This window comes from Diceros bicornis, chromosome 19 (assembly GCF_020826845.1).
Source record: "Diceros bicornis minor isolate mBicDic1 chromosome 19, mDicBic1.mat.cur, whole genome shotgun sequence".
NCBI classification, from domain to species: Eukaryota; Metazoa; Chordata; class Mammalia; order Perissodactyla; family Rhinocerotidae; genus Diceros; species Diceros bicornis.
Genome location: NC_080758.1, coordinates 32,318,521 through 32,343,192, shown reverse-complemented (window position 1 = coordinate 32,343,192; position 24,672 = coordinate 32,318,521). Strand labels below are relative to the sequence as shown.

Here is a 24,672-nt window from a genome sequence, read left to right as displayed (position 1 = left end):
ACAGCATAAGCACAACAATAAGTGACCACTGATACTTGGTTCAGAGCTTGGGAGTGATAGGGGGTGGTAGAAATTGTGACAAATGAGAGCATGCTGACCTAGGCCCAGGGGTGCACTCACACTAGTCTGTAAAAGTGTCCCCTCCTTTCCTCCCAATTGTGCAACAACATGGCAGCTTGGAGGCCACAAGGCCACTCAGCTCCAAATAATTGTTTCCATGCAAAAATGAAGCTCAGAGTTATCAAATCTTCTGATCTTTTTCTGTATAAAGCTGGAAATTGCAAGTTTTATGTTAAATCTCTCAAATTTAAACTATCTCAATTTTTAAAGCTTTGTATAGGCCCAACAACACATATTCACAAGGCCAAATTCAGCCCATAGGCCTTGAATTTGTGAACTCTGCTGTGTAGTTTTGGTTTTGGTTTCAGGACTGCTTAGCTTTTAAATGAGTTGGGACGCTTTCCATCTTTTTTTTTTTTTTGTCTATACTCTGGATCAGTTTATATAGCAGAGGAATTATCTGTGCAAGTTTATTTATTTTTGTGTGTGTGTGAGGAGATCAGCCCTGTGCTTACATGCACCAATACTCCTCTTTTTTTCCTGAAGAAGCCTGGCCCTGGGCTAACATCCATGCCCATCTTCCTCCACTTTATATGGGACGCCGCTACAGCATGGCTTGCCAAGCAGTGCGTCGGTGCGTGCCTGGGATCCGAACCGGCGAACCCCAGGCCACCACAGCGGAGCGCGCACACTTAACCGCTTGGGCCACTGGGCTGGCCCTATCTGTACAAGTTTAGATGGAGTTCCATCTCCATTGCCATCGGGGTCTGAGGCCTTTTTGTGAAGACGGAATTCCATATTTTTAGGATTTCTTCTTGAGCCAGTTTTTGTTGTTTATATTCCTGTAAAATCATACATTTAATCTAGGTGTAAGTCATTCTGTTATAGATTTTTTTGTTTTAACTTCCGCTTATCAATAGTTTTTATCTCTTTCTCATTCTTAGTATTTTGTTGGTTGGTTGGTTGGTATCAGTTCCTTTCTGAATTTTTTTGTTTGTTTTAGTTCATCTATTTTTGTTTGACTTTTATTAATTCCTTCTTCTGATTTGTTTTGTTTGCTTCATTCTTTTCCTAGCTTCTAAAGTGAATTCTTTTGTTCATTTATTTTCATAATTCTTTTTACGTTGATAATACAAGCATTGAAGATTGTGAATTTTTCTTTCAGTACAAGGCTTTCCCCCCCCAATGTGATTAATTTCTAAATGGTCTATGGTTTGTTTTGGCTACCTTCTGGACCCAAGTCATTTCAAAGATTATTTTTTGAATTTCCAAGTAGTTCGTTTTCTTTTATCATCTTACCGTTGAGTTAATTTTATTGCATTATGGTCACAGAACGTGGCCTATTTCTATTCTTTTGAATGTTCTTTATGACATAATAAACAATCAGTTTATCTAAATGTAGATGTTCCAGATTCATTTGAAAACAATGTATTTTCTCTGTAAGATACAAAGTTCTAAACATATGTTTATTTGTTAAATGGTATTATTTATATGCTCTCTCTTTTTTTTTTCAACTACTGATCTGTTAAATTCTAAGAGAGGTGTGTTAGGCTCCCACCATGATTATGTCTTTACCAGATTCTTACTGTGTTTCTAATAAACTTTGCTTCTGTATTTTGATGTTATGTTAAGTAAATGTTCATATCTGTTATGTCTTATTTGGTTATATATATCTATAATTTTTTTAATCACTATGAAACGTCATTGTTCTATATAACTTTTTTTGTCTTGCCTTCATTTCTACTTTTTTTGAGATTGGCACTCCTACTTTCTCTTTGATAATACTTGCCTGCTATATTTTTGCTCATTTTCTTATTGTCACCCTCATTTAAAAATTTCTTACAGGGGCTGGCCCCATGGCGTAGCGGTTAAGTGCGCGCACTCTGCTGCTGGCAGCCCAGGTTCAGATCCTGGGTGCACTGACGCAGTGCTTGTCAGGCCATGCTGTGGCAGCGTCCCACATAAAGTGGAGGAAGATGGGCACGGATGTTAGCTCAGGGCCAGTCTTCCTCAGGAAAAAGAGGAGGACTGGCATAGATGTTAGCTCAGGGCTGATCTTCCTCACAAAAAAAAAAAACAACATTTCTTAGAATCTTTTTTTTTTTACTGAGTAAGATTCACTGTGAGCTAAGTAACATCCATTGCAATCTTCCTCTTGTTGCTTGAGGAAGATTCACCCTGAGCTAACATCTGTGCCAGTCTTCCTCTATTTTGTTTGTGGGTTGCCACCACAACATGGCTGCCAACGAGTGGTGTAGGTCCACGCCAGGGAACCAAACCCGGGCCACCAAAGCAGAGCATGCCTAACTTAACCACTAGGCCATGGAGCTAGCCCCAAAATTTCTTAGAGTTGTTTTAAATATTTTCTCATAAACAGCATATATAACTGATTATTGTTATTATGTAGTTTAGAGTCTTTTTTAATAGGGGAATTTAAGCCATTCATTTTTCTCATAATTAACTTTAGATGTTGTTCCTACCATTTTGTTTTATTTTTCTTTCGTTTGCTTTCTTATGACTATCCTCCCCTCTCCCTTTTTTCCTTCCTAGATTTTACTGAAATGATCCAGTTTTCTTTGCTTCGGTTTCCTGCCTCCTAGTGATGAAAGTTCTACATCCCATTTGTGGCTCGCTACATTTTAACACACATATTTGTTGTTTAATTTGTTTGTTTATTTTTTTGTAGATGCTTTTTATCAAGTTGAGGACATTTATCAAGTTCCCTTCTATTCTTATATTTCTGGGAGTTTTTATAATGAACGGGTTTTATTTTGCATCAGTTGATATGGTGATGTGATTTTTTTTCTTTAGCCATTTAAGATGGTGGATTAAATTGACTTTTTGAATATTAAACCAGCTTTGCATCCCTAGACTAAACCTCACTTGGTCATGGTGTAAAATTCCTTTTGTAAATTGCTGAATTCTACTTGCTAATATTTTGTTAAGAATTTTTGTGTCAATATTCATGAGACACCGTCCTTAACTGGTTTGGCTATCAGGGTAATACAGGAGTCCCCCATTAACCATGATTTCGCTTTCTGTGGTTTCACTTACCTGCAGTCAACCAGATACAAAGATATTAAATGGAAAATTCCAGAAATAAACAATTCATAAGTTTTAAATTGCATGCAGTTCTGAATAGCATGATGAAATCTCGCACTGTCCTGCTCCATCCCACTCGAGATATGAATCATCCCTTTGTCCAGCTTATCCACGCTGTGTACGCTGCCTACCTGTTAGTCACTTCGTAGCCACCTCAGTTATCAGATCGACTGTCTTGGTATCGCAGTGCTTGTGGTCAAGTAACCCTTATTTTACTTAATAATGGCCCTAGAGTACAAGAGTAGTGATGCTGGCAATTCAGATATGCCGAAGAGAAGCTGTAAAATGCTTCCTTTAAGTGGAAAGGTGAAAGTTTTCCACTTAAGGAAAGAAAAAAAATTGTATGTTGAGGTTGCTAAGATCTATGGTAAGACCGAATCTTCTATCCATAAAATTGCGAAGGAGGAGAAAGAAATTCATGCTAGTTTTGCTGTCACACCTCAAATATATGTGTATAGAAAAAAACATAGTATATATAGGGTTCGATACTATCCCTGTTTTTAGGCATCCCCCAGGGGTCTTGGATTGTATCCTCTGTGGATAAGGAGGGACTACTATATATTGGGAGAGTTGTGGTAGTTTGTGTTTTCTGAGGAATTGGTCTATTTTATTTATTTGCTAAATTTATGTGTGTATATCCTTATTTATCCTCTTGATGTCTGGAGGATCTGTAGTGATATCTTGTTTAATTGTTTTTTTTGTTTTTTTTTTACAATGATACTCTGTGCCATGAAATACTATATTATCTTTTATTTATTTTCCAGTTTTATTGAGATATTATTGACATATATGTAAGTTTAAGGTGTACTGCATGATGATTTGATACATGTATGTATTGCAAAATGATTACCACAATAAGATTAGTTAACACCTCCATCCCTTCACATAATTAGCTTGCGTGTTAGGTGATAACTTTTAAGATCAACTTTCTTAACTTTCAAGTATTATAATAACAGTATTGTTAATTATAGTCATTATGCTGTACATTAGATCCTCAGAACCTACTCATCTTATACCTGAAAGTTTGTACCCTTTGACCAATATCCCATTTCCCCCACCCTTAGCCCCTGGCAACCACCATTCTACTCTCTGTTTCTTTGAGTTTAGCTTTTTTAGATTCCACCTTTGGGCTGCTCCCAGGCGGCTGTGAAGCTGGCGGCTTGTGAAGGCGGCGTTTTTTCTCTCCAGAAGGGAGTTTCTGCCTCTTCCACCTCGATTAGGATTGTCCTTTGTTGCAGGAGTTCCTCTTATCCAGCTTTCAGTTCTGTCTCAGGGGTAATTTTTCCACGAGTAGTTGTAAATTGGCTGTGTCCATGGGAGGAGGTGAGTTCAGAATCTGCTTATACCGCCATCTTGACTTCAAAACCCTCTTGTTTAATTCTTGATATTGGTAATTTGTGTCCTCTCTCTCTCTCTTCTTATCATTCTTGCTAGAGGTTTGTCAATTTTATTGATCTTTTCAAAGAACAAAGTTAGCTTTTGTTTCGTTGATTTTCTGTATTGTTTTCCTGTTTTTCAATGTCATTGATTTCTTCTCTTTATTATTTCCTTTTTTCTGCTTAACTTGGGTTTATTTTACACTTCTGCTAGATTCTTGATGTAGGAGCTTAGATAATTGATTTGAGATTCTCCTTTTCTAATGTATGCATTTAGTGCTATGAATTTCCCTCTGGGCACTGCTTTATCTGTGCCCCAAAAATGTTGATATGTTGTATTTATTTATTTATTTTTAATTTATTTTATTTTTTCCCCCAAAGCCCCAGTAGATAGTTGTATGTCATAGTTGCACAGCCTTCTAGTTGCTGTATGTGGGACACGGCCTCAGCATGGCCGGAGAAGCGGTGCGTCGGTGCGCACCCAGGATCCGAACCCAGGCCGCCAGCAGCGGAGTGCATGCACTTAACCACTAAGCCACGGGACCGGCCTGATATGTTGTATTTATATTTTCAGTCAATTTACTGTATTTTCTTTTAATTTCCCTTGAGACCTCTTTTTGATTCATGGATTATTTAGAAGTGTGTTGATTAGTTTTCAAGTATTTGGAGATTTTCCTGTTACCTTTCTGTTATTGATTTCTAGTTTGATTCCATTATGTGTGGGAATATATTCTATACAACTTTAATTTTTAAAAGTTTGTTAAGGTTCGTTTTATGGTCTAGGATATGGTCTGTCTTAGTATATGTGCCGTGGGCACTTGAAAGAATGTATTCTGATGTTATTAGGAGAGTGTTCTATAAATTTTGGTTAGAACCTATTGGTTAATGTGTTGTTGAGTTTTTCTTTATCCTGCTGATTTTCTATCTAGTTGTTCTATCAGTTGTTGAGAGAGGCTATTGAAGTCTTCAAGTATAATTGTGAACTTGTCTATTTCTCTTTTGTCTGATGTTAATATAGCCATTGTCATTTCTGATGAGAAATCTGCTCTCTTTCAAATTGTTTTTCCCCTAAAGGTAGCATAAATTTGTCTCTGGTTGCTTTCAAGATTTTTTTTCTTCGTCTTTAGTTTTAAGAAGTTTGACTAGGATGTGTCTTGGTGTAGATTTCTTTGGGCTTATTCTGTTTGCTCAGCTTCTTGAATTTGTACATTTATGTCTTTTGCAAAATTTAGAAAGTTTTTATTCATTTGAGTACTTTTTCAGCCCTGCCCTCTTTCTCTTCTTCTGGGAATTCAATTACATAGATGTTAAATTTTTTGGTATAGTCCACATCTCTAAGGCTCTGTTCATTTTTTTTTTCAGTCTGTTTTCTCTCTGTTGTTCAGATTGGGTAGTTTCTATTAGTCTGTGTTTTAGTTCACTGACACTTTCCTCTTTCCACCCCCCATTCTGCTGTTGAGCCTGTCCACTGAATTTTTTATTTCAACTATTGTATTTTTCACTTCTAAAATTTCCATTTGTTCTTCTTTATGTCTTCTATTAATTTGCTGGGACTTTCCTTATTTTCATTTGTTTCAAGAATCTTCATAATTGCTTGTTGAAATATTTTTATGATAGCTGCTTTAAAATATTTGTCAGATAATTCTAACATTTCTGTCTTCTCAGTTTCAGCATTTGTTGATTTTTTTTTTCCCATTCAATTTGTGATCTTCCTGGTTCCTGGTATAATGAGTGATTTTCAACTGAAAACTGGACATTTTGTGTGAATTCTGTTATAAGAGTCTGGATTTTATTTAAACCTTTTGTGTTATCTGGCTTCCTCTGATGCTGCTCTGGCAGCAAAAAAGATAGAGCATCGCCTCCTTACTGCCAGGTGAGGCTAGAAGTGCAGGTTCCCCCTTCAGCCTCTGTTGACACAGAGGAGTGGGTGAGCTCCTTGTTATTGCTGGGCAGGGAGGGGTAGGAGTGCTCGTTGCCACTGGGTAATGGTAAAATGCTTATTCTCCGCTAGACCTCCTCTGTCACCACCCCAGTGGGGAGCAGTACAGTCACCTTATTACTGCTGGAGAGAGGTGGAAGTCCAGGCTCCATATGTGGTCTCCACTGACGTTGCAGAGGTGGGCCTCATTACTACCTTTCAGCTTCCTGCTTGGCCTTTTCTGACACTACCCTGGCAGGGCAGCTTGGGGCACTTTGTTATATCCTGGCAAGGGTGGAAATCTAGGCTCTCCATTCAGGCTTTGCTGGCACATGTAGGGGTGGGCCACAGTTTTTTCTGGAATGTTTGGCTGGAGTAGAGCAGTTACTGTCAAAGCTGTCTGTCTTACTAGGCTGCCCCTTTTGTTGTGGTCCTGTGGCCAGAGAGAACGGGATTTTTTTTGTCTTCACCTGTTCTCATTTCTGGTTTGCCAACTTCTCCAGCTCCGAGTCTGGGATATATGAGACAAAAAGAAGTCCCAGGGAACTCACCACCATGTTGTTCCTTGGGTCCTAAGGTTCTTAGCTAGTGTGCCTTCTTCTCACCACCTTTCAGAGTTTTCTCATGGACTTCTCATTGTTTTATATCTAAGGTCTAGTTTTTAGTGGTATTTAGATGGAGAAATAGGGAAATGTATGTCTGCTCCATATTTCTGCAATCAGAAGTCTACCTGACTGTCTTTTGATGGAGGTATAGACAGTGACCTCTGTTGTCTTGCATTATTCAGTGTTTTACTGAATGATGATGATAACTAACATTTCTCAAGTATACATTATGTGCACAGGTACTGTTCTAAGTGCTTTTCATGTATTGAGTCATTTAATTCCTATGAAACCCTATGAAGTAATTACTGCTATTATTCTACCTTATTAGATGTGGAAACTAAGACATAGACAAGGTAAGTAGTATGGGCAAAGTCACTGCTAAATCCATGATTAAACCCCAGGTTCTCTGACTCCGTAAAACCAAGCCCACTCTATTATCTGTGGCCTACGATATCTGATAACAGTTTGGTATGCTTTTCATTGTAGCAACTTGGCTTTTCTTTCTGGAAATTTGTTAGTTTTTTAATCCTAGAATTCAGAAATATTACCAATATATGTCTAAATGTAGGTCTTTTTTTTTTTTCCCCTAATAATTCTCTCTGGCACCCAGCACATCCTTTTGATGTGAAAACTTAGGTTTTTCTGTTGCTCAATGACATATTTTTGAAATTTTAAAAATTTCTTCTCATATACCTGCTCAAAGATCATTTAGAAAATAATGTTTCAAGAGGCCATAAAGATATTCAGTAAAGAACAATGAAGTGAGTTACTTCTAATTTGCCAAAAGCTTTCTTTTGTTTTTTATTTTTTTGTGAGGAAGATCGGCCCTGAGCCAACATCTGCCAATCCCCCTCTTCTTTTGCTGGGGAAGACTGGCCCTGGGCTAACATCCATGCCCATCTTCCTCTACTTTATATGAGACACCACCACAGCATGGCTTGCCAAGCGGCGTGTAGGTGCGCGCCCGGGATCCGAACTGGCGAATCCCGGGCCACCGCAGCGGGGCGCGCGCACTCAACCACTTGCGCCGCTGGGCCGGCCCCAAAAGCTTTCTTTTTTAATGAACAACTTAGAGAAAAAAATTATAAACAACACAATCAAGTTGTGAGGAGCTAGTTGGACCTTAAGACTTCAGTTTTGGATTGTATGACACTGGAAGACTTGCTGGAACACAGGTTTTGGTGTAAAGAAGAAAAGTGATATGATCAAGAAAAGTGAGCTATCATACCACAGTCAACATCTCTTGTTGTTGTTGCTTTTAATTATTTCAAAAAATAGAAGACAATTGCATAAAACAATAATTATTAAAATGTACCATTGTGCTTATGACATAGAAAAATGTAATCTATATAATAATAATAGCACAAAAAGAAAGGGAGGGAATGGAGTTATATCAGATGAAAGAAATAATACCAGATGGTAACTTGAATCCACAGGCAGAAATGAAGAGTATTGGAAAGAGTAAATACGTAGGTGAACATAAAAGACTCTATATATATTTCTCCTTTTTTTATCATCTTTAAAAGTCATAAAATTGTATAAAGCAAAAATTGTGATGCGTATCATTGGGTTTACAACATATATGAAAATAATATCACAAAGACTGGGGGAGGAGTGTAACTATATTCGAGCAAAGTTTCTGCATTTTACTTGAGTTAAATTAGTATTACTCTGAAATATATTGTGATAAAATACATATTGTAATCTCTAGAGTGACCACTAAGAAAATCACTAAAATATATGTAGTTTAAAAATCAACAAAGTTCTCCTGGGCATTTATCACAGAGGAATGAAAACTCAGGTTCACACAAAAACCTGTACCCAAATATTCATAGCAGCTTTTTGTGTAATATCCCAAAACTAGAAACAACCCAGATATCCTTCAGCAGATGAATGGTTAAACAAACTGTGGTACATACATTACCATGGAATACTACTCAGCAATAAAAAGGAACAAACTACTGATACATGCAACAACCTGGAAGAATCTCCAGAGAATTATGCTGAGTGAAGAAAATTAACTCCAAAAAAAAGAAAATTGAGGTATAGATGGGGCAAGTACTGACATCTAGCCAGTGACATCCTGGGAACAACATCCAGAGTTGGTGACTGCAAACCTGTCCCTTTTTCTACCACATCACTTTCTGTCTGTCTGCCTGTTTCCTCTCTGTTAGCCATCCCAGCATGGATATTTAATCTCTTATTTCCTAAGGTGAGAGTTATTTTACAAAGCCCAATTTGTCTGGTGAGGGATATTTCTAAGGGATTGAAGGACAGTCATCTAAGTCTTGACTGTAACAGGGTCATCAAGTGAGGCCCTATCAGCAATGTGGAAGTTAAGAGTTAAGTTTCGTACAGTAATTTTCTTATAGCTCTACAATATATGTGCTGGATGTATTTAGTAAAGTATTCCTTAACTCCTTCCCTCCCTTCCAAGAAGATCTGAGTGTAGGAAAAAGGAAATTATATATTTGAGTAAAAGTACTTGCAGAAAATGGCTGAAAGTTCAAAACTAAATATTACCCAATATTTATATTTGCAAGTTCTCAGAGAGGAGTTTCCATGAGATGAAGTTGTTCTTTGCAGCTGTTGACTTCCTGGTATAAGTTATTAGAAGCTAGAAATTAAAGTAATAATAAGACTTAGTTTTCAGATACAGCCAGTCAACATTTCAGTGGTGTCTACAATGTAAATACAGTCACACTCCACATAACGTTTCACTCAACAATGGACCACATATGTAACAGTAGTCCCATAAGATTGTAATGGAGCTAAAAAATTCCTATTGCCAAGTGATGTTGTAGCTGTCGTGACATCATAGTGCAATGCATTATTCATATGTTTGTGGTAATGCTGGTGTAAACAAACCTATTGTTTCATCCCAATATCAAAGTGGTGTTTCTCCCTCCAAACACCACCTCTTTGATCCAACCAATGGGTCAAGGACTTATAGCAGCTTTTAAGGCCTACTACCTGAGGAAGATCTTTGCCCAGGCTATTGCTGCAACTGAGGAAGACACTGATGCAATCCTGTAAGGATTACAACATCTATGACTGCATCAAGAACCTGCTTGGGCTTGGGGTGATGTCACGAAGGAGCGTATGAATGGCATCTGGAAGAAGACACTCATGAGGTTCATCCATGACTTCAAAGGATTTACTAAGATGAGGAGGTTGCAAAAATCAACAAGGCTGTAGTTGAGAAGGCAAACATTTTTAACTGGGGTGTGGATGAGGATGACACTGAGGAGCTCCTAGAGGTGGTTCCTGAAGAGTTGACTAATGAGGAGTTGGAACTGGAACAGGAATGCATGGCTGAGGAACAAGCAAGAGAAAAGGAAACTGCAGAAGAAAAAGAAGAACCCCCCAGAAAATTCACAGTGAAGAGTTTAGCAGAAGCTTTTGCAGACCTCCACAAGCTCCTTAAAACATTTGAAAACATGGGCCCCAACAATGAAAGGTTTTCATTAATAGAGAGGAATGTTCATGGTGCATTATCTGCTTACAAGCAAATCTGTGATGAAAAAAAGAAACAAACCAAACAAACCACCATGGACATATTTCTGAAAAGAGTAACACCTCCTCAAGGAGAGCCTCAGGCAGGTCCTTCAGGAGGTATTCCAGAAGAAGGCATTGTTATCGTAGGAGATGACAGCTCTATGTGTGTTATTGCCCCTGAAGGTCTTCCAGTGGGACAAGACGTGGAGTTAGAAGATAGTGATGTTGATGATCTTGACCCTGTGTAGGCCTAGGCTAATGTGTGTATGTTTTTGTTTTAACAAAAAAGTTTAAAAAGTAAAAAAATAAAAAAATTTAAAAATAGGAGAAAGCTTATAGAATAAAGACGTATGCGAAAAAAAAAATTTTGTTTTTGTTTTTGTGAGGAAGACCGGCCCTGAGCTAACATCTGCCAATCCTCCTCTTTTTGCTGGGAAAGACTGGCCCTGGGCTAACATCCGTGCCCATCTTCCTCCACTTTATATGGGACGCCACCACAGCATGGCTTGACAAGCGGTGCGTGGGTGCGTGCCCAGAATCCGAACTGGCGAACCCCGGGCTGCCGCAGCGGAGCGCAGGTACTCAACCGCTTGCGCCACCAGGCCGGCCCCCGAAAAAATATTTTTGTATAGCTGTACAATATGTTTGTGTTTTTACAAGATAAGTGTTATTACAAAAATGTCAAAAAGTTTTAAAAAATTAAAAAGTTCATAAAGTTATAGTAAGCTAAGGTTAATTTATTATTGAAGAAAGAAAATTTTTTTTTATAAATTTAGTGTAGCCTAAGCATACAGTATTTATAAAGTCTACAGTAATGTCCTAGACCTTCACATTCACTCACTCACTCACCCAGAGCAACTTCTGTCCTCCAGGCTCCATTCATGATAAGTGCCCTATACAGGTGTACCATTTTTTATCTTTTATACCATATTTTTACTGTACCTTTTCTGTGTTTAGATATGTTTAGATACACAAATAATTACCATTGTGTTACAATTGCCCACAATATTCAGTACAGTAACATCCTGTATGGGTTTGTAGCCTAGGACCAATAGACTATACCATAGAGCCTAGGTTATGTGGTAGACCATCTAGGTTTGTGTAAGTAAACTCTGTGATGTTCACACAACAACGAAACCTCCCAGCAATGCATTTCTCAGAATATATCCCTATTATTAAGCAATGCATGACTGTATACTCTTCTGGGAACCAACAAGGACACTAAAGATCTGTAAACACATTTTTAATTTACTTTGTATAAATAAAAGTAGAAGTTTGGTAGGTTTTTGTTTAGTTTTGATTTTGACAGTAATCATTGTTATAATTCAGTTATCATTATATGGTCTTGATATCAGGCCTGACAGTTGCTCTTTATTTTGTAATGAATCAAAATGACAAGGAAAGTTCCAGCCAGAAAGTGTGATGAGCCACTTTATCACTATAGCTCATCACCTAAAGGAGGGGGTAGCCTCTGTTCATGAAATTTGAACTGTGTAGTGATGAGTATTACCAAACAAATAAACAGAAGTAGCCCCTTTTTGAATGTTTAAACAATATTTGCTGTTTTCTGATTATAAAAGTAATGCATGAGAAAGACGGTAGAGCATATAGGCTGAGGGCACTGGCTTCAGAGTTGGAGAGGCCTTGGCTACCGTACATACTTGGTCAGTCACGGCTATGTGACCAAAACTCTCTAAGCTGTGGTTTCCTTAACTGTAAAGTGGGGAGATATTATGGTACCTACCTATAGAAGTTTTATGTGAGGATTTAATAAAACAAAGGCAGTAAAATGCTTACAACAGGGCCTGACTTAAGAAAGAGGCTTAAAAAAAAGAAAATCAAAATGACTAGTAAACCACAAGCCACTATTAACATTTTGATATGTTGGCTTTCAGGCTTTTTTCTGAGACACACACACGCATAACCTATATGTACACACATACATATATGTATATATATACCCACCTTTTTTTCAGTCTTTTACAAATTGGGATCATATTTTATATACAATTTGTATCCTGCTTAATTTTTCCCACATATCTTTATATTTCCCTTGGCATTAGAGATTATTGAAAACAGATTTTCCTGACCTCATAGTGTTATATAACATATGACTGTACATAATTATTTAATCATTACTTTCTTGTGAGATATCTAAGTTATTTCCAATACTTTACCATTATACATATTGCTACTTTAAAGGTTAAAGTGTTTTTAAAATCTTAAGACTTGTCCCTTTTTTTTTGCGCTTCTTTGAGGTTGAACTTTTTCATATGTTTATTGATTACTGGCATTTTAGTGAAATACCTTTTTGTGAATGAATGCAACTTATATAGCTTTTTAGGTAGGATCTCAAGTTTCTGCAATACTGCCAGGCACATAGTAAGTACTCAATAAATATTTGTGGCATGATAAATGAATGAATGGCAAGAGTATTAACTCTTTGTCTATCATATTTGTTTCAAATGTGGTCAAACCTTGAGAAAATTTTTGCCTCTATACATGTACAAAGATAGTGTTACCTTGGTTCTTAGTCTTTATAACCTAATTTTTTTCCGTTCTTTTCTTCCCCCATAGTTCATCCATGAGCTCGGATTTCCCACATTACAACTTCAGGATGCCTAATATTGGATTCCAGAATCTGCCTCTCAACATATATATTGTGGTTTTTGGCACTGCTATATTTGTCTTCATTCTTAGTTTACTCTTCTGTTGCTACTTGATTAGGTAATCAATTTTCATTCTATTTTATTTCAGAATATGTTAAACAATCAATAATAAATCAACTTTCTGCCCTTAGGTTAAAAATTCATAAGTATGAGAATTAGCAAATTTTCCAAAATTAAGGTGGCTTAACATTTTAAGCGTTTATGAGTTATCAGTAAAACACCATTATACAGTCTTCAGTCCTTTCTGCTGATGAGTATTTTACTGTATAGGGGAAAATTGTCTTCATTTATTTTTCCAACATATTAGTACCTGGTCCAGGTACACTTATGTCATTGTCTGTCCCCAAGATTTAATCTACTTTCACAGAGATTTCAAGATTACTTTTCAGCAGGGTGTGTTGCATCATTTGTTAGCTAAAGTCATTAGGGATCAGAAAACAATGTCCAAGACAAGATCCAAGCCTTTAAACACTGGTTCTCACGGTCTGTCACAAAGATTTTAAGCCCCATTTCTTGTCAAACTGGTCAGGTATTCAGGTGATTGATTATCTGTATAAAACACTAAATCTTCCATAAGCTCTACAGCACATGCACAGACAAGTGAGGAAGGCTAACACCTCATTTGAAGGAGTAATGGATTTGGCTAGTAAAGATTCACGATAGACTGACTTATAATTGTTTAAGCAGGCATTTTTCTCTTTTTAAGTTTTTAAATAGGGCCTAATTTTCAAAGCCAAAACTGAGACTATAAAAATTTTTATAGTGTATTGTTCAAAGAGCTTTATGGAGTAAAAGAGTAGAAAATTGAATTTTATTAAACAACTATACATCTAACAATTTTTAGTGTTTGCACAATGTATGATTATGGTTAAGATAAGTACCACCATCAGATATCTTTCAGCAATAATTCATTGTTGCCACCAGTGTTTTGGGGCATTCACTTGCTGATGGTCAAATTCTAATGAATTTAGTGTGTAGTTTCTGATTTTCTGACAAGTGACTTTCATTCTTTGTAGAAAGGGAATCTTTTCTGAAGTTCTCACAAAATGTAATCGCTCCTTATATCTCCTAGATATGTGATTTTTAGGTCTTGCTCAGAGAAATAAATTAAGTACTTAGCTAATATAATTATAGCATTTGGGGAAAACTTTTTAAAAATCTATTTCCAGAAATTTCCTTTTTTTTTTAAACATTTCGTTAATAATAGTTTGCTTAATACTTACGTTAACATTTATCATTTTTTTTAAAAGTAGGCATTAGCCATACCACAAACAAGACCTCACGGCATTAAAATATATTTTTTTCAGACCTACTAAATTTTTTGATAATTCCTCTACAAATAGTGATTTAACTCAGAAATTTGTGAATTTAATATTTGAGACCAAATTATTTTTTAAAAGAAGACAAAAATCATACAAAAATACAACAAAATGTAAAAAAAGGAAAGGTTCATTAAGGAAGAGTTATCATATATAAAATATTCTAAATGTATAGCTCATAGTACAGTTTTTATTACTATGTCAAAGAATTAATTAAGCCTTTAACTTTTTTGTTTTAAGAAAAACACTAATATACCAATTGTAATTCTGGGTAGACTTGTTGAGAAATAGGTTGTGAAACACCGTTTACGTCATTGTATTCCTTTTAATAATCAAGAAATAAGTAAAGACAAAGAAAAAAATGATAGAAATTGTTTTCATGCATTATTGTTGTATTTCATTTTATCCTTTCAGGATCCTTTTTATTGTTTTTTATCATTAAGCTAACAAAGCAAATAAGTGGGATCTGCTACGCTAAAATAAAATTATCTTGTTTAATCAGAGAAGCCAGTCATGTTCAAACATTTCTAAACTTCATTTACAAGTCGTCAGTACCATTTTGGAAAATTTAATCATGACTTAAGGAGCTTTCCCTTTCTGATAATCCTAGTTTGTTACTTTTAACCTTTAAAATGTTAAGTTTGGATGTAACGAGTCATTTGCAGTTAATCTGGAGATTCATGGATTCAGCTCCTCTAAAATTACCCAAGCCCATTTTTGTTGTTGTTGTTGTTGTTCTTTTTGTGAGGAAGATCAGCCCTGAGCTAACATCCATGCTAATCCTCCTCTTTTCGCTGAGGAAGACCGGCTCTGAGCTAACATCTATTGCCAATCCTCCTCCTTTTTTTCCCCAAAGCCCCAGTAGATAGTTGTATGTCGTAGTTGCACATCCTTCTAGTTGCTGTATGTGGGACGCGGCCTCAGTATGGCCGGAGAAGTGGTGCGTTGGTGTGCGCCCGGGATCCGAACCCAGGCTGCCAGTAGCGGAGCACGTACCGCTAAGCCACAGGGCCGGCCCACCCAAGCCCATTTTTGAACATAACTTAAGCTTTCCAGCACTTTCCTAGGGGCTCTTCTGTTCTCAGGCAGAAAGATTTCTCCAGTCACAGCCAGACTCGTCAGAAACACAGGAGGGATACAACTTAAGTCTAAATGAGATACCCACCACCAACCACAATCTTACACAACACTGTAGTATAGAATCTGCTGCCTGTGATAGGGCTATGAATAGATCACTACTGGAGCACAAAAGAAGGACATCTTACCTTGCGAAGAGTGATCCTATTTTATAACGAATCATATAATATTCTAATTTGTGTGTGTTATTCATCTCTCTCTGCAGATAGATATTTGTTTGTTCTGTTTGCTGTATTCCAAGTACACAGAACAGTGCCTGGCACAGTATTGGCACTCAATCAATGTTTGTTGGGTAAATGAAAGAATGGTGTCCCTAGTAGGAAGTCACCAGATATGCATAAAACTGAAAAATCAAGAAGTAGCAACACAAGAAAGGTATTTAGATACATGGAAATAAATATTAAAATAGTGAGCTAAAGGGGAAAAAATGGTTATCTCTGGAGAAGAGGGCAGAGGACTGCTGATTTTTTTGTTACTAACCCTGTAGAACTATATATGACTTTGCAATATATGCATATATAATTGTGATAAAATTAAAAACTAAAAGTAGAGGGAAAATTTTGAGTTACTTAATAGAAATTATACGGTCTTGAACCAAGATAATAACAGTAGAGCTAGAGAGGGTGATATGGATAGTTGTGAGAAATATTTGGGAAGTGAAAATGAACAGAATTTGGTGACTGGACATTAAGGACAAGAAAAGGATGAGCTTAGATTCTTTCCTCGACTTCTGGTTTAGGCAGCTGGGTGGAGAGCAGCAGTCCCTTCACAGAAATAGAAAATGGATGGTCATGTTTGGGGTGGAAGGATGATAGATTCTGTTTCAGACATGGGAGGACAGAATAACAAGCAAGATGTTTAGTACACAGTTGGATATATAGGTCTAAAGCTTATGAGAAGTCTCATCTGGAAATAGGAGGTCATGTAATAAGAGGTGGAAGCTGAAGCCAGAGTGTCTCCTAGAGAGAATGTGTGTTGTGAAATAAAATGGGTCCAGGAAGAATCCTAGGGAAACATTGATATTTAAGAGGAGCCCATAAAAAAGACTAGGAGAGGGGGCCAGCCCGGTGGCACAAGTGGTTAAGTGCGCACGCTCTGGGGTTCGCCGGTTCGGATCCAGGGCACGCACCACTTGTCAAGCCATGGTGTGGTGGCATCCCATATAAAGTGGAGGAAGATGGGCATGGATGTTAGCCCAGGGCCAGTCTTCCTCAGCAAAAAGAGGAGGATTGGCAGATGTTAGCTCAGGGCCGATCCTCCTCACAAAAAAAATAAATAATAAGACTAGGAGGGGATAGCAGGAAAATCATGAGAGAGGTGCCCCACAAGTTAGAGTTTCAGTGGATTGAGTTAGTTTTGTCAGCTGCTTCCAGGGAGGTCCAGTAAGAGAAGAATTGAAAAGTTCCCATTACGCTTGACAGTTAGGTGTGCATCTATAATCTTTGTTAGAAAAGTTTCAGTAATGTGGGTACGGGGTAATGAAAGGCAGGCTGTAATGGGGCAAAGCCTGACCAGCAGGTGAAATGAATACAAGGAATATAACCTCCTCTTTGAAGAATCTTGGCTGAGAAAAGATTGGGGGAGTGAGCAGTTGCTATAGAATCAAGGAAGTATTTTGGTGTTTGGTTTTTTTTTTTTCCCCAAGATAGAGATTTGGGCATATTTTAATACTGTATTATAATATTTTTATTAATATTAAGGAGAATGAACTAGTTGTGGATTTGTGAGAATGAATGAATCATGGAAGTGAGAAGAAACACATCTAAAAGTTATAGTAGTATTAATCCTAAGCAAGAGAATAACCTTATTAAGACAGAGATGAAGGTAACTGTGGAGCACAATATACATACAGGTATATGGGGCTGGGATCGAGAGAGCTGCGTACCTGACAACCTTTCTTTCTCTGTAAAGTAGTTGAAAATGCTGGGGAAGGAGGTGGTAGAATAAAGCTTGAAGAGAGTGGCTGGGTTTGAAGCGACTACTACATGGAAGCTTGGGATACTGAGCATGAATAGGTAGAATTAGAGAGCAATGTGGAGGGTCTGGCTGAGAATGGAGAACACAGATTTGTAGTGGCCATAAGCTACATGGTTTTATCATTTTCTCCAGCACTGTTCAGCCTTGTTAATCATGTCCCCTTACATACTTTTTTAGGAATAAATATTTATTAGGCTTACTATTAGACTTACTATGTCAGATCCTGTGCTGTGCATTGCAGTTAATCTAGGTAATTTTATTATCTTTATTTTACAGATGTTAAATAATTTTCCTACAGACACACAGATAAAAGTTGGTTAGAGCTGGGCCTCAACCCAGTTGTGTCTGACCCCCAAGTTATGTGCTCTTAACCACTTGAAAAGTAATAATAAATTGTATTTATCAGGCTTCATTCCAAAATAACTATTTAAGAATTTCATAATCACTCTCAAAAGACAGATTTGTATATTGAGGCTATCTAAAACTGTTTTTTTTATTTTGAACCTGGGATTTTATTTATTTATTTATTTATTTTGTGTGAGGAAGATTAGCCCTGAGCTAATGTCCGTTGCCAATCCTCCTCTTTTTGCTGAGGAATATTGGCCTGGGGCTAACATCTGTGCCCATCTTCCTCTACTTTATATGGGACGCCGCCACAGCATGGCTTGACAAGTGGTGCGTCAGTCCTTGCCAGGGATCCGAACCTGCGAACCCCAGGCCGCCGAAGCGGAACGCCGAAACTTAACCGCTACACCACCGGGCCAGCCCTTGAACCTGGGATTTTTTAATGAAGACAGTACCTACTTTTGTTTTAAATAATGGATAACAAGCTACTTAAGAAAAAGGAAATAAAAAATGTTATTCCTCAGTCTTATCTCCTTTCACCAAATAAGTCACAATCTGTATTACTAGTATGTTTCGTGGGAGGAATAGCAAAAAGATATTTGTGTTAAGTGCATAGCAAATGCAAAATAGTGCAATCTAAAATATTAGGTAATTAGTGAGACTTAGAGTAAGGGAGTAATCAGAAGGGTGAAGTTAATTAAACTAGGACTTCCTAGAAGGGCTGAATATTTGAGCCACGGATTGAAGGAAAAAGTGAGCACAAATTGACCCATGCTGTGGCTAGAAGTAACAATGCTCTGGGAAAATACGCAGCTCCAACTGAAAGAGTCAAATAAGCAAAATAAATTTACAAATCAAGGCTCATTTTAATGAACTCCTAATGGAGTTCATTTTATTCCTTTACATAACTGTACACTTCTCTTGGTAAAACAAGCAGACAAAAAAACAGGATATAGATGATTTGAACTAGTTATATGATTAATAAATTTGACCTAATTAAGAGAAATTTATAGTTTTAAAATCATATATTAGACAAGAAAGACTTGAAAACCAGTGATATAAGTTTTCGTTTCATGGAGCTAAAAGAAAAAAAAAAGCCAGTTAAACTCAAAAGAAAGAGAAGGAAGAAAACTGAAAGGCTAAGCACAGCCGTCAATAAAATAGAAAACAAATGTATAATAGAATCATTGAAACCAAAAGCTAATTCTTTGGAAAGATTAACAAAATTGATGACTCTCTAGAAAGACTGATCAGGAAAAAGAGGAGAGAAAACATAAACTACTGCTATCAGAAATGAAAAAGGGGACATTACTACAAATCCTACAGACATTAAAAGATCACAAAGGATATTATGAACAACTTTATGCCAAAAAATTTGCACTTTCAGTTGAATTATACATTTTCCTAGAAAAAATATAATGCATCAAAACTGATACTAGAGTTGGGGCCGGCCCAGTGGCATGGTGGTTGAGTTCGCAGGCTCTGCTTTGGCAGCCCAGGATTTGCAGGTTTGGATCCCAGGCATGGACCTGCACGTGGCTTATCAAGCCATGCTGTGGCAAGCGTCCCACATATAAAGTAGAGGAAGATGGGCACGGATGTTAGCTCACGGCTAATCTCCCTCACAAAAAAAAAATACCCCAAAACAAAAAACTGATAATAGAAATGGCATTTATGAAAAATGACAACTAACATCATACTCAACAGTGAATGACTGAAAGCTTTCCCCCTAAGATCAGGAACAAGACAAAGATGCCTGTTTTCACCACTGCTATTAAACATTGTACTAGAAGTTCTAGCCAGAGCATTTAGGCAAGAAAAGGAAATAGAAGGCATCCAACTGGAAAGAAAGAAGTAAAACTATCTCTTTTTGAAGATGACATGATTTTATATACAGTCATGTAACATATAATGACATTTCAGTCAATGACAGACCACACATACAATGGTGGTCCCATAAGATTAGTAGCATATAGCCTAGGTTTGTAGTAGGCTATACCATCTAGGTTTATGTAAGTACCCTCTATGATGTTCACATAATGACAAAATTGCCTAACAATGCATTTCTTAGAACATGTCCCCATCATTAAGTGACACATGACTGTATAGACAATCCCATAGAATCCACAAAAAAAAATCTACTAGAACTAATAAATTAAGCAAACTTTCAGGGTACGAAATCAACACACAAAAATCAGTTATATTTCGGCCGGCCCGGTGGCGCAAGCGGTTAAGTGCGCGCACTCCACTGCGGCGGCCCGGGGTTCGCTGGTTCGGATCCCGGGCGCGCACCGACGCACTGCTTGGTAAGCCATGCTGTGGCGGAGTCCCATATAAAGTGGAGGAAGATGGGCACCGATGTTAGCCCAGGGCCATCTTCCTCAGCAAAAAAAAAAAAAGAGGAGGATTGGCGGATGTTAGCTCAGGGCTGATCTCCTCACAAAAAAAAAAAAAAAAAAAAAAAAAAAATCAGTTATATTTCTATACACCAGCAAGGAACAATCTGAAAAGGAAACAATTCCATTTTCAATAGCACCCAAAAGAATAAAATTCCTAGGAATAAATTTAACCAAGGAGATGAAAGCCTTATATACCAAAAACTACAAAATTTTGTGGAAAGAAATTAAATAAATGGAAAGACATCCTATGTTCATGGATTGGAAGACTTCAAATTATTAAGATGTCAGTACTCCTCAAAGCAGTCTACAGATTCAATGCAATCCCTATCAAAATTCCAATAGCCTTTTATGCAGAAATGGAAAAACTGATCGTCAGTTCATTTGGAACTGCAAGGGGCCCTGAATAGCCAAAACAATATTGAAAAAGAAAAAACAGGAAGACTCACACTTCCCAATTTCAAAACTTACTGCAAAGCTATGGTAATCAAAACATTGTGGTATTGGCATAAGAATAGACATATAAACCAGTGAAATAGAATTGAGAGTCAAGAAATGAACCCAAAGATCTATGGCCAATTGATTTTTTTTTTTTATAATTTTATTTATTTATTTTTCCCCCAAAGCCCCACTAGACAGTTGTATGTCATAGTTGCACATCCTTCTAGTTGCTGTATGTGGGACACAGCCTCAGTATGGCCGGAGAAGTGGTGTGTCGGTGCGCACCCGGGATCTGAACCCGGGCCGCCAGCAGCGGAGTGCGCGCACTTAACCACTAAGCCATGGGGCTGGCCTATTTTCAACAAGAGTGCCAAGACCATTCAATGGGGAAAGGATAGTTTCTTCAACAAATGGTGGGACAACTGAATAATAGATGCAAAAGAATGAAGTTGAACCCCTACCTCATATCCTATATAAAAATTAACTCAAAAATAGATCAATAACCTAAATATAAGAGCTAAAACTATAAAACTCTTGGAAGAAAACAGGGATAAATCTTAATGACCTCAAATTGGCAATGGATTCTTAGATTTGACACCAAAAGCACAAGCAACAAAAGAAAAAATAGGTAAATTGGACTTATAAAAATTAAAAACATTTGTGCATCAAAGAACATTATTGAGAAAGTGAAGACAACCTACAGAATGAGAAATATTTGCAAATCATATATCTGATAAGTGTTTAATATCCAGAATATATTTTAAAAAACTCTTACAACTCAACAACAAGAGAGCTGAATTTAAAAATAGGCAAAGGACTTAAATAGCCATTTCTCCAAAGAAGATATACAAATGGCCAACAAGTACATGAAAAGATGTTCAATATCATTGGTCATTAAGGAAATGCAAATTAAAACCACAATGAGGGGCCAGCCCGGTGGCATGGTAGTTGAGTTTGTGCGCTCCGCTTCGGCGGCCCAGGGTTTGTGGGTTTGGATCTCGGGCACTTACCTATGCACCGCTTATCAAGCCATGCTGTGGCACGCATCCCACATATAAAGTAGAGAAAAATGGCATGGATGTTGGCCCAGGGCCAGTCTTCTTCAGCAAAAAGAGGAGGATTGGCAACAGATGTTAGCTCAGAGCTAATCTTCCTCACAAAAAAAAAAACAGAAAACCACAATGAGATACCACTTCACACCTACTAGGATGCTGTAATCAAAAATACGAAAAATTTCAAGTGTTGGCAAGGATGTGGAGAAAGAGGAACCCTCATACATTGCTAGTGGGAATGTATAATGGTGTAGCTGCTGTGGAAAAGGGTTCAGTGGTTCCTCAAAAAGTTAAACATAGAATTACCATATGACCTCCAAATTTCACTACTAGATATGTACCCGAGACAAATGAAGAGATATATCCACACAGAAACTTGTACAGGAATGTTTACAGCAGCATTATTCATAATGGCTAAAAGGTGTAAACCATCCAAAAGTCCATCAACAGATGAATGGATAAACAAATTGTGGCATATACATAAAATGGAATATTATTCAGCCATAAAAAGGAGTGTGAAGTACTGATACATGCTACAAGTACAATGAGCCTCAAAACTATTATGCTAAATGAAAAGCCAGACACAAAAGGTCACATATTGTATGATTTCTTTTATATAATATATCCATAATAGGCAAATCCATAGAGACAGCAGATTAGACGTTACCAGAGGGATGAGGGAAGAGGGCAATGGGGAGTGACTACTTAATGAGTACCAGATGTTTTTTAGAGAGTGATGAAAAAGTTTTGAAACTAGAGAGAACTGGTGGTTGCACAATATTGCACAACTAAATACCACTGAGTTATACACTTTAAGATGGTTAATTGTATGTTATGTGAATACAAATACAGGAATAATAAAAAAATTATTAAAAACTGACTCAATAAAAAATAGAAAATATTAATAATTATAGATCTAATAAGAAATTGAATGTGTTATTAAAGTGTTCCCACAAAGAAACTGCAAGCCAGGTAACTTCACCAGTGAATTCCTCCAAACATTTAAGGAAAAAAATATCACTCTTATATGACTCTTCCAGAGAGTAGAAGTAGAAGAAATACTTCTCAATTCATGTAATGAGGCCAGCATAATTTTGATTCCAAAGCCTGACAGGGACATTACAAGAAAGTAAATTATAAACTAATCTCTCTTATGAACAAAATATTAGTAAATCAAATTCAGGAATGTGCAAAAAGGGTAGTACATCATAACCAAGTGGGGTTTATTTCAAGAATGAAGGTTGTTTTAACATTTGAAAATCAATACTATATACCACATTAACAGAAAAGGGAAAAAAGCGTTTGATAAAAATGCCTATTCATGATTTTTTAAAAATCAAAAACTAGGATACAAGGGAACTTTGTTTATTTGAATCAAGGGTATCTACAAAAAATCTAGAGAAAACATCGTACTTAATAGTGACATATCAATAGGGACATTCACTGTCACCACTTTTATTTAACATTGTCCTGGAGGTCCTAGCCAGTGCAGAAAAAAAGGAAGGAAAGAAAAGTGATATAAAGAATAAAGAGGAAAAATATGTAAAGTTATGAAGGCAGAGTTTAAACTGTCATTATTTGCTGACAAAATGATTGTATTAAAAAACCCAAAAGATTCTACAGATAAACTATATAGAATTAATAAGTGAACTTAGCAAGTCACTAGATGGAGGATCAGTATATAAAATTTTTTTCTATATAGTAGCAACAAGAATTAGAAAATGAAAAAACATACCATTTATAGTAGACCAAAAATTACCAAGTAACTAGGAATAAAGCTAATGAAAGATTTATAAGTGTTCTACCTATGAACGTGTAGAGAGAAATTAAGGAAGATCTAATAGAGCAATATACTATGTTCATAGGTTGGAACCTGAGTCTTGCAAAGATGTCAGTTCTATCCCAATTGACCTAAAATTCCATACAATCTCAGTCAAAATCCCAGCAGATTTTTTTGTGGAAATTGACAAGCTCATGAAATTTATATGAAAATGCAGAGGACCAAGAATAGCCAAGACAGTAGTTAAGAGCAAAGCTTGAGGACTTATGTTACTAGACCCCAAGACTTGTTACAAAGCTCCAGTACTTAAAGCAGAGTGCTATTCACCTAGCACCCAGATCTGGGTTTCTAAATACTATTCTCCAATAAAAGGAACCAAGGTTCTTTGGAAGAAGTGGTTAATTGCGCAACTGGGGCATGGAAAATACAAGGTGAGCCTGGAACACCTTTCGCTGCCAGTAAGCAAGGAAATCCATGGAAAAGGATAAAAGCATGTTGAAAGGACACAGGAGTCAACCTGGTAGAGCTCCTAAAGGCCAAACGTAAATCAATTTGAGTGACAAAATAAATAATGATCATATTATAACCCATAGACTAAAGCAAATATCCATGAGTCCATACGAATATAAATAAATGAGGAAGAAGGGACATCTCTTCCTTACAGAAGAATTCCAATTAATATATGTACAAGGGATTAGGAAACTACAGAACCACCACCAGGCAAACACTCCAGTAATTGTTACAAGCAAAATGGGTGCTAAAATCAATGGGCAAAAGCTTGAGAAAAAATAGAATTTTGCATAGTTTCAACATCTCTCCCCCAAGATATTGATCAGTTACAAAGGGGAAAATCGTAACGTTACAGGGGAGAGACCCAGTAAACACTGCCATAACCAAGTGATCATGGTTAATTTGTCAAAATCTTGAAAGACAAAGGAAAAATAAGGAACTGTCACATACTAAGGAGACTAAGGAGACATTACTAGATGCAAGGTGG

The 24,672-nt window shown here is 37.0% G+C and overlaps 1 protein-coding gene across 1 annotated transcript in view; it reads left to right on the top strand.

Annotated features, from left to right (window-relative positions):
* RNF24 (ring finger protein 24) overlaps positions 1–24,672 on the top strand; it is a 75,099-nt gene that overhangs the window by 25,076 nt on the left and 25,351 nt on the right. Inside the window, exon 2 of the mRNA XM_058563138.1 lies at positions 13,137–13,286. Within this exon, the coding sequence (XP_058419121.1) occupies positions 13,144–13,286 (143 nt within the window). The 5' untranslated portion in view covers positions 13,137–13,143. The remainder of the gene's footprint in view (positions 1–13,136; positions 13,287–24,672) is intronic.